The following is an 11,236-nucleotide window of genomic DNA, read 5'->3' on the forward strand; positions in this document are numbered from 1 at the left end:
ATCGGTTCTTGCAGTGCAAATTTGTTTTCAGCTGTTGCCTCGGGTGTTTGTTCGATAATATATTCCTTTGTCAGGTAAATGGGTCTGTGCTCCATAGGTGTTGGAACAAGTTCTAAGATATGTTCTGACAGCTGTGCTTCCCACACGTCTCTGATGTTCTAGGACTGCACTGTGCTTGCTACCATGGCCATATTCGTCTGGTGCAGTTTTTGCTGGATAATGGAGCTGATATGAATCTGGTCGCTTGTGATCCCAGCAGGTCCAGTGGAGAAAAGGATGAGCAGACCTGCTTGATGTGGGCTTATGAGAAAGGTATTTCTGTTTTCTATGGAAACCTATATAGCAACAGTATGGGCAGGAGATAGGAGTACAGAAGTACCCCTCAGGCCCCATTGGGGTCTCATCAACTCAGCAACTACTTTTCGCTTCCTGGCATGAAGGGTCGTAACAATAAGCCCTGGTGTTTATCTTCTCATATATCAGTTGTACATCAGTTTAATTCAACACAAACTCAAGGACAGCGGTATTTATGTGCTGCTAAAACAGCAATCATAGAGCCTGTTCAGAAAAGGCCTGTGGGATGTGCTTGAGGAGTTTTAATATTATTGTTGAAGGAGGCATTACAAGCAACAATACATCAGGGCCAGCAATCTTCATTTCTTGTAAGGTCAGAACAGGGAATTTTCCCTTGCTGTTATGCTGTGCCACATGCTAGTTGCACACTGGGTTCTGGCAGCAGGACCAGCTGCTGGAGGGGACTCTGTGAGAAGAACCCAGCATTTGAAGGGGGAATGGTTTTAAAGTGAGACAGGGGAGGTTTAGGTTGGATATCAGGAGGAAGTTTTTCACCCAGAGGGTGGTGAGGCACTGGAACAGGTTGCCCAAGAAGGTTGTGGATGCCCCATCCCTGCAGGCATTCAAGGCCAGGCTGGATGTGGCTCTGGGCAGCCTGGTCTGCTGGTTGGTGACCTGCACACATTACTGTGAGGCAGACTCACAAAAACAACTTTTTTACTTTTATTGGCTGATATTTTCCTATATTTCTGTAATTAAGGATTATGCTCGTAGATGAACACTGTTTTATCTTCATTTACATGTTTTAGATACACGTTGTTCTGTTTTTATATGTAAAATCCGTGCATTTTGTATAAATGTTTGGGTATTTTAGTGACAATTGAGCTTACCTGCAAGTCCTCATACCTCCTTTCCCAGGTCATGATGCCATTGTGACCCTTCTGAAGCACTACAAAAGGCCTCAGGATGAATCACCCTGTAACGAATACTCGCAGCCTGGAGGAGGTATGGTCTGAGAGGTCGCTTTGATCCCAACTGAGTGCTCTGATCCAAAGAGCACTGAATCCCTGGGAGTGTTCTAATGTCAGGAAGCTTTGGATCAGTTCTGTCTGACACAAAGAAAATCGGTGTCATGAAAATCACCATTTCCCATCTTATGCATTGTCTATTTCTGACCAAATTCTCCCTTTACCCTTAAATAAAATTATCACTTTGTATTGCTCACTAGAAAGAAAAGCTAAAAGCTGAAAGGTGGTAATTCCCCAGCAATTACTTACACCTTTCTACATCCCTAATACTTTGTTCAGCCATTCTCTTCTTGCTGTCTGCCTCCGATAGGTTTTTTTCATTACCAATACTCAGTGGATCTCCATACTTGGTCCCCTTCATATTTTTGTAGATTTGAATGTCTAAGTCTCCCTTGGGAAGAATTTATTACCCTGTTTGCTACAAAGTTATTCATTTTTATTGGCCTCTAAATGCCAATAACACAAGTAGATAAACAAAGCATTTTACAGTGAATTGAGAATGCTGTCTGCAGAGAAGGTAAATGTATTATACACTGTGTGTTGTCCAGGTCATTGGTTCTTCCTACCATGGAAATGGGAAAAGCCCTACACCCAACAGCAGGGGCTGTCTCCTTCCTACGTTTCCAGCTCTGCAGAGCTGTATCACCTCTTCCAGGTTTAGGCTTAGGGTATCTGGAATGCATGTAAATCCACAGGAGACTGAGTTTATGCATGTATTGGAAATCCATTTGGGTGTTAACACAGCCAGATTTTTAATGCTGATTGTTAGAAATAATTCAGCTTCCACTTAAGCAGAAGAACAAGAAGTGACGGTTTTGGTACACAGACAAATCTGAGGTCTTTTGAAAAATCAAGTCAGGGAACTGAGCAGAGCCATTTGCTGGCAGCCCAGCTATCAGAATTCTTTATCTGATCTGAGTGCCTTTACAAAGCCTGGCTGATACAAAAGACCACAATTTTTGTGTTTGGCCTTTTTTACGTTAGCAAAAGATGGTATTGTTCTATGTCCAGTGCAGCTATAGACAAACTGCTTTCAAGAATTCAGCAATATAACAAGTCACAGCCCTACGTGTGTGTGTTTGTATATATTTCCATCCTGGTGTTTTTGTTGTAGCTTTCCTTTAAGCAGTCACCACCTCGTTGATCTATCAGTATGTTTATCAGTGTGCTTGCACATCAGTATGCTTTGAATCCCACAGAACTAATTCTGTTCTTTTATTTCAGATGGTTCCTATGTGTCAGTTCCATCCCCTCTGGGAAAGATTAAAAGCATGACTAAAGGTATTCTCAATGACCAGGCAAAACTCAGAGCTGTGTATTCCTTTACCCAAGGTGCTGTTCAGCCTAAACATGCCATGCAAGGCTCACAATTCCTGGGTTTCTTTTTCTTCACAGACGTGACACAGTGCATGGCAGCAGCTGCATTTCCCTGGGATAGCTTTAGGAAACAATTAGTTCAGATGTTGTCTTCTCATTGTCTGCCGAGGTTCTTCGCAGCACAATTCCTATATTTATCTTATTTTAGCTTACATTAATAAGTATATATATCTTTTTTGTTGTTTGTTTATTTTGTTTTGGAGAAGAGGATGCTGCTGAAAGCCCCTGAGTAAAATATCTGAGTGATCTTTACAAGAAAAGTTATTTCCAAAATATATTGCATTATTCTGAAATAACTCCAGTTAAAACATTCAGATGAATATCCATACTTCAAAATATATCACTTTCTGTGGTCCTTTCAATTTTCCAAGTATTCACTCTGTATCTAATCAAAACCTTCTATCCTTTACATAGCAGCATTTACATGCTCCACTGAGAAATATTCTGATGAATTCTATAGCAATAAACCAAATTGCATTAGCAAGGTAGAGATGTTTGTTAACTAAATTACATTGCAAAATTCAGATTCCAAACGTCACTAAAATGTAGGTGTGGAATAAAACCCACAGTGCAGTAGTGATGAGCACTAAGGATGGAGGGAAAGGAAATTCCTCTCCATGTAAAGGATTTTATGCAATCCTTATCCAGCATGGGCAGAATATGCTCATGGGGCAGTGCTCATTGGTGATAAGATTTAAACACAAGGAACAAGGCAGCTGTAAAGTTGCAATTATTTCTTTGTTACTGAGGTTTATTGTGGTTACTGAAAGAAAAGGGTACAGGATTAGCTGCCGACCAATTTGCAGGATGAAAGACAGCACTAACTGTGCAATGCCTTTGTGAAGTTAAATGCTGATATTCTGCACCTGTAACCCTGCGTTTTACCAATAGGTCAAGTGCTTTCTTTTGCAGAAAAGGCAGACGTGCTCCTCCTCCGTGCTGGTTTGCCATCGCACTTCCATCTTCAGCTCTCTGAAATAGAGTTCCATGAGATCATTGGCTCAGGTACCAGGAATAAGGAAGCCCCCGTTCTGAATGTTTCATGTTCGGAAGGAGTATCTTTACCCTTATTTATCTTAAAACATTTCAGGGTCTTTTGGAAAAGTATATAAGGGGCGATGCAGAAATAAAATCGTAGCAATTAAACGGTAAGCTTACCAGACTTTCTTTTTGTTTGGCTAATCAAATAGTCTGAAGTATTAAAAAAATATATATAAGACTTTATGATACGCTTGTTTTACTGACTTCTTTCATGTCAATTCTAAGCTATCGAGCCAACACCTACTGCTCCAAGTCTGATGTGGACATGTTTTGCCGTGAAGTTTCCATTCTCTGTCGACTGAATCATCCATGTGTCATCCAGTTTGTTGGGGCGTGTTTGGATGACCCAAGTCAGTTTGCTATTGTCACTCAGTACATTTCTGGAGGGTCGCTCTTCTCCCTGCTTCATGAACAAAAGAGGTATTCCATGTGTTCTTTGCAAGGACTTGTACAGAATTTGGAAGACAAATGCATGTGTACTGATGTGAATCCTTTTCATCTTGGATTAAAATAATGGTAAAAGGAACACAATTGGAAAAAAAAAATGGCTTTGATTCAGAGTATTGGGTGAACGAGGGAAATTAATGTCATCAAAAAATTTGATTTAGTCATTTTGTTCTATTATGTACATTTACAATACATTATGTAACATTATTTTGTATTTAAAATGTTGGCAAAGTTTCGTAATTTTGAGATAAGAATGACTTGCATATAGCTTTTGTCTGTTTATTAACTTTGAATAATACTATATTTTTTCTTAACATATAGAACCCTTGATCTGCAGTCTAAGTTGATAATTGCTGTAGACGTCGCCAAAGGAATGGAGTACCTCCACAACCTCACACAACCTATCATACACCGTGATTTGAACAGGTAAATGTCTTTCTTTGTTCTAAAAAGCCAGGGAATGTGAAACCTCAATGCAACACAGTGGTCTGCAGTCTCACCTGTGTGGTGAGACTCACTGAGACGGGAGGAGCTCGAAGGAAGGAAGGTTTGCTTGCATCAGTTGGACTCGATAGTTGGGCATGATACTTTCACATTTACTGGAGGCTTTAATCAATTGAAATTGAATGACACGCAGTGGTCAACTTCTGTGATTCTGTGCAAATTCTCGTTGTTTATTCCTTTGTTTATTTATTTCACTGACAGATTTCTTATCAGGAACTTGCAAAATGTTTACACCCTATTTGCATATATTAATCCTGCATATATTAATCCTGCAAGATAAACAATATATGCAACGTACTGTATCCCCCCAGTAGAGTTTTTTTTAGTCTAAGGCATTAATTAATTATTTTCACCAGCTTCTGTTCCTCTCAAAATTAGGGACCTCATTTAAAATAGTCCCCCTAAGGTCAATAATAGACTCCCCTCCCTTCTGTCTTACCTGCCTGTCCTGACAGAGGAAGGACATCAGATGAGCCTGATGAGCACTTGTCCCACGGGGGAGACAATCAGCCCTCCTGATAATCATACCCAGCTGGTATGATTAACTGCTGAACACTTATCACAGTCACACATCAGGTAGATCTCAGCCCAAGTTTCAGCTAACAATGTCACTGACAAGGAGGAGAGAATCTACATTAGAGCAGTTATCCACATTTCCCTCTGGAAGTGAAACTGAATTGAAAAATAGTTTTTATGGGAACTTCCTGAGTCACAGCCGCTGAACTGTAATTTTCAGTGAAGGACGAAACTGTTAGAAAACGGTGCTTTCTTACATTTGGCACACTGATGTTTAATACTTGTTAGAAACAGGAAACATCTATACTGAGAGGATTTTTTGTGTCAAGTCCATATCAGAAATCACTTCAATGAGCCATTCTGTGCTAAATTCTGCTTTGGTAGTAGACTAACCTATAGGTTTATACAGAAAAAAGCAACCAGACAAAGAGAGCTAGAGCTGAACAGCTGTTGCACATTTTAGCCACAATGGATTGCTTGGAAACAGCTCCTTCACGTATACATACAATCACTGTGACAAGAAAGCCTCCACTGAAAGAATTTTTAAAAGTAGGATGAGTTACAAAGTGCATTTTCTTCAGTGTCAGACAAATGTCTTCATTCCCCTTTAGTATCACTGCTTGTTTTAAACAACATTTCAGAAGTGTTCATTTTGTTTAGATCTCAAGTGACCAGTCCTGCAGAGTGGTGCTGATAAAATAAAGAACTTTCCCACATCTTGCTCCAAGTTTCCATTTCCTAGTGATACTGACAGCTGCATTGAAAGATTACCTGTGAAACGCTCATCCTTTTGGGGAAAGGAGATGATTTTTTCCCCTTGCTGAGTGAAGTAAATTAATTGTGAGGCTGTGCCTAGTTCAGGGTTCTGGTATCAAGCTTTGTAGGAAAAAAAAGAGTAAGAAATCCATTTTCTGGACGTTGGCATCTTCAAGAGAACAGTGTAGCAGAGTTCCCTTTCTTGCTTCCAGTACAATGCCAGCACTACAAAGGACACCTGTAAATTAAGGGGTTTCAAATGTAACATCTGTCCTCTCCAAATGAAAGCTTTCTTGAGTATTGAAGCTTAACATACAGTGAGTAGAGATGGATAGATACGTGTATGAGAACAGTCACAGAAGTGCAAGCCAAAGCCATCTAACTCAGCTCTCTGACTCTGCCCTTCGATGACGCCAACTGTTGCTCCTTCATTCCTGTCTCCCCATCTCACTGCTTCTCCTCAATGCAGAGGAGAATATTGCCATATGCAGCTTGTCATTTTGGAGACTTATTCTTAATAGTGGAGTCCTGCACGTAATTCATTGGTTTCTTTTCTTGTCCATGAGATTTCCCACACAGACAAACATGTTTTATTCTACTGTTCTGGAAAGATGGATGCAAATACTCCTTTAAATCAGTTTGTTTATTTTGGTGTTTCATTTTAATAACATTGTGTCCTCTAATAACTAAATTTCCCTTCCTTTAATGGTTTTGTGTTTTTTGCGTTTCTAAGAGCTAAGATCCAGACAAAGGCTGATATCTGAGTTCTTGGTGTATACAGAAAAAAATCTGTTCTCCATTTTAGTGAAAATAGTCTCATGCTGTGCATATTCCAGAGAAGATTAGTGAAATACCTGACAGTATCAAGTCGTGAGGGTTTTACATAAAAGTACATCCTCTTGGTGAAGACAAAACATACTTCTTAGTTCTGCAGGTCTTTAAATCAGAAATTCTGCATGGGAATTTTAGGGCTTTGCTGTTACACAGATCAGCTGTAGGCTGTTTGAACACACAACGTTCTGCCTTTGATTATTATCATTTTGCTTTTACACGGCCTCCCGTATAAGTCGTGAGCTTTAAGGTGGGCATTCAGTTCTTCAGTTCCAGCCCAAGTCAGGAATGCTGGCAGCTTCTAACCATGCATCCTTTTGGCAATGACTCTTAGCCCATCTCGCAGTACCAGGTCTGGATTAAGAGCAGACGGAAACTGCTGATACTAAAAGCCTGTTCAGTGAGGAAGAACTTGGCACTGAACAGAGATTTTTCTACCTTAACCCTCCTTCCCCCCCCAAAAAAAAAAAACTATATATACACACATATATATGCATATATATGCGCATATATATATATATATATATATATATATATATATATATATATATGTATAGCTGTTAACAGCAGCATGGCTTCACCAATCCTAAATACATGAAAATGTTGGGGGAAAATCTGGTTTAGGCCCTTCTTAGAGTCCAATTTTTAAAGCAAAAGATGGATTCACAAGAATTTGTTGTGCACAGAACAACCTGTCCATCAACCTGCAAAAATGACCAGCAAGAATGGCTACTTACTACCCCATTTTAATTTTCTTATAGACCTATGTAATACAATAAGCCTGGGTTGTGCACCACACATCATTAATGTCTACTACTGTTGTCCTCCTCCTGACACTGAAGATTCCCCTTTCCTCCCCCCACCGTCTCCGACTTCCCACATCTCGAACTTTCCCACTGTGTCTCCTCCATAGACCCACATCCCTGCACCATTTACTTTCAGGCCCAAATGCTTTTATTTTGGACCTGGAGTTCTTTTCTCTGTCACGGCTGAGGCAAAAGCCCCACACCCAAATGCTACAGTCTGGGTGGCTGTTTAAGGACGGTGAAGATCCAAACCACATGGCTCATCTTCGTGCCTTCTCACTGCTGTTGCCCAAATAGTTCTTCAATGAAGGATTTTTAAATAATATTTTCCACACCCAAAAGGGAGTCTCACTAAAGAGCCAAAAAATATATCACTGCCTCACAGAACTTATGTCAGATCACATTAGCGAGGGTCAGAAGATAAATTTGCTGCAAGGACATCAGCGTGGTTGATGTGTAGTGCTGATAGTAGCTTAACTTTTTAGTATGAGAGCAAAAGTCGTGTTTTCAGCATGAGTCCCAGTCAGCCCACAGACACAATTACTATATGAAAATCTTCATCATAACGGCACAGAAAGACTGAGAATGAAATTCTGACCCTCTTCTGTTAAGTTCTGCCAGTAGCTTCACAGGAGTTGTATTTTTTTTTAAACCTTAGATTTAAGGTTAACCGTATGACCTTCTTTGTGAGTTCTGAAATCTAATGCAATGCACATAATGCATTAAATGAATCTGCAACACGTCTTGATGGAACAGAGAAGAAAATGAATCTTTCATGTCTCTACCCTGGGAAAGAGGTTATCCTGCCGTTCTGAGAATAATTGGGAGTTCTATTTTGCTTTCCAGGTCTGGAAAAAGAAGTTCTGACAGCTATCAGCAATGGTGACATGTATCAGCTTATTACTCCTTATATCGAGTCTTACAGTGGTGAGGGATTGTAGTCACAATGATTACAGCACTTTAACAAAAAAAGAGACTATTTTAGTATCAATTTAATTTAAGCCATCAGAGCTGAACACGGTTGGGCCCAGCCTTTGAGCGACTAACCCTCATCTGATGGCTGCAGCTCTGTGAAAGTTTCTGAGACGGCTTAGTGAGGGAGATGAAAGGGCGGACGGAGGCCTGGTGGTAATGGGGATGGTGTCTGCAGCTGCTCTTTGTTATAAAACCCCCTTAAAATCCTAAAATAGCAGTTGCCTTTCATTACACCAACAGTGTATTAAAGGTAAAGGGTCTTTTCATGGCTGTGTTCTCTGGGGCAGGAGCACGCACTGAATGCGCTTCCTCTGTCCTTGCCCCGACAGCAGAGAATCGCTGTGCCTGCCAGGCCGCAGCACTACTTGCTTTCGCAGCGTTGGGGTGATCACACGCTTTGATTCTTTCATCTTTTTTTCCTTCCACTGCTTCATGAAGAGGTTGATGCTTGGTCTCACCATTTCCAACTGTGTGCGGCCTCAACAGAGGACAATTAATTTCTGATTCTGCTGAGATCATTATTAACCTTTTGTCAGCTCAGACCAGATATATCTTCCCCTATTTCTCACAACAGAGGCTTAGTCTCTTTCTCACCATCCATGGTTTTCAAATTTCCATATGCCATTGAGGCAATAATGGCATTTACGAGTTGTATCTTCTATATACTGTGGGTTACATATTTTTTTACGTTAGAAAAATTAGTAAGTGTAGTGCTCACTGAAGGTACCAGACTGACAGAACTGAGCCTGAGGCTGCCTCCTGCTTCCAGGTATGTGCATGCACTCAGCACTGAGATGGGCTGCTCAGCACCTGTTTTTTGGAAGCACTTAGAATGCCATGTCTGGAAAGGGTGAGAGGGCTGATTATCTCTCCATTGGCTTCCCCACAAAAACTGACTCCATGGTTCTGACTAAGCTTATGAGGGCTGCATGTATTCAAGGCCTATCCGAGCCTTGAGCAGATGGAAGTTGAGGCTAGGGCTCAGTACGTCTTCTTCCCACTGAGAAATTGTGGTAATTTTTGTTGCTGCTGACAGAAGCCAAATTTGAACTGAAGGCACATAAAAGTCAGCAGTTCTGTATGATCCACGTGTCTGCATTCGACAGCCTCTGGTCAGCTGTATGTGTGACTGATGCCCTCCTGGGGGGATCTTAAAACAATATGTCATACACAAATCACTTAAATATTTTGATGGAAAAAATATATATATATATATGAGCTAAAATCAGGTTCAAGATAAACAAAGAGAACTGTGCCTACGTTATATGAATCCATTACATTTTTATGGTTACACTTATTTTCCTGCAGTTTGTGTTCAGGTGAAGCTTGAAATCGTAGACAATGATTTGTGGAAGTCCTGGCTGGGAGAGCTTAAATTTTATCTGCCCTAAAATCTCTAACATGCTGAAATTTGTATTCTTCACTTACTGTTCTTGCTCATATCTACATCTCTAACATGAGGAACTTATGCTTTTTTGTTGAGACCATCAATATTACTTTCATTTTCCCTTCAGCATGTATGCTCTTGCCAACCTTTTCATTTCTTTTTTTCATAAACTTTTCACTCTCTTGAATTTACTTGGATCAGTCAATGTTTTGACAAATATCATGTCAACACTGTTGTGTCTACATTCACTCGCTTTTATGTTGCGATTTGCTCAGCCTTCCAAAAGCACTAAGCAGCGGCTGCTGCATGAAGATCTTGATCCTCAGTTACTGGAGGCTTTTGACCCCGCTAAAGCTCTCTGTGAATCTTTCCCCACATTCTCAGTTCTTTGAGGATCTGTGTTTGCAGTGCTAGTTCTTAAAGCCTCGCTCCTTATTGACAGCAGGCAATTGTTGTTCTGCTTCTTTATGTGTTCTTTGCTGAAAATTAAATCAATTGGAACAGCTTCCTTCCCTCAGTAAGTCAATTTTCAATAGACTCTATATACATTTTTCTCACTAAGTAAAATGCTGCCAAAGGCAAAGGATATTTTGCCTTCGTAGTCATGATCCACATTATCATACCACATCTAAGTACGAGAGCGTATGCCCTTTGATAGCAAATACTTAATTAGCAAACATTTATTTGGCAAGGATTGTGTTTTGTCCCTTTTCTTCATTCCCTCCAGACTCTCTTGAGATCAAATGGATTTGTGAGCGTGGCCATCATTCACCTTCCCTGTTGATCTCAAAGGCTTCCTCTCTCATCAAGTATCTGTACAAAGCACAATCGCCTTTTCTTAGGGGAAAAAAAAAAAAAAGAAAGAAAAAAAAAGGAAAAAAAGCACAGGTGTACAAGCAAGATGTTATTCCACCTCTTCTCAGATTGCTAACATTTATGACACCTCTTGTCCCTGCTGCAACATATATTTGTGTTCTCTGACAGTATTAAAGTTGTTTGAAAAACAAGTGAACGTTTAGGATTTTGTTTTTATGCTAGAAAAAAAAAGTGATATTGACCAAATTTCAGCTTATTTCTGAGCTACCTGTAAAAGTGCAGCTGCTCCTGAAGCTGCAGACCCATTAGGATGTGAGTCCTCCCCGTGCAGGGCTGACCCAGCTCAGGGCTGTGTGCAGGGCTTGGTTTGCATCTCCGGCTCTCTCCCAAACCCCCACACGTCATGACATTTCAATTCCCCTTGGGCCTATCAATCCTTCCCTGCTGATGAGAATGTC

The 11,236-nt window shown here is 40.4% G+C and overlaps 1 protein-coding gene across 2 annotated transcripts in view; it reads left to right on the forward strand.

Moving 5' to 3' along the window:
• The window catches only part of TNNI3K (TNNI3 interacting kinase), a 47,837-nt gene that overhangs the window by 11,833 nt on the left and 24,768 nt on the right, over window positions 1–11,236 (forward strand). For both annotated transcript variants that reach the window (XR_016469400.1, XM_031604415.2), the window contains exons 11-17: window positions 163–312; window positions 1,213–1,299; window positions 2,547–2,603; window positions 3,612–3,704; window positions 3,790–3,847; window positions 3,966–4,160; window positions 4,509–4,613. Coding sequence is in view for 1 of the 2 variants with exons in the window: in XM_031604415.2 (XP_031460275.1) it covers window positions 163–312; window positions 1,213–1,299; window positions 2,547–2,603; window positions 3,612–3,704; window positions 3,790–3,847; window positions 3,966–4,160; window positions 4,509–4,613 (745 nt within the window). In the remaining variant the exon portion in view is untranslated. The remainder of the gene's footprint in view (window positions 1–162; window positions 313–1,212; window positions 1,300–2,546; window positions 2,604–3,611; window positions 3,705–3,789; window positions 3,848–3,965; window positions 4,161–4,508; window positions 4,614–11,236) is intronic.

This window comes from Phasianus colchicus, chromosome 9, assembly GCF_987193195.1.
Source record: "Phasianus colchicus chromosome 9, bPhaCol1.hap1.1, whole genome shotgun sequence".
Taxonomy (NCBI): domain Eukaryota; kingdom Metazoa; phylum Chordata; class Aves; order Galliformes; family Phasianidae; genus Phasianus; species Phasianus colchicus.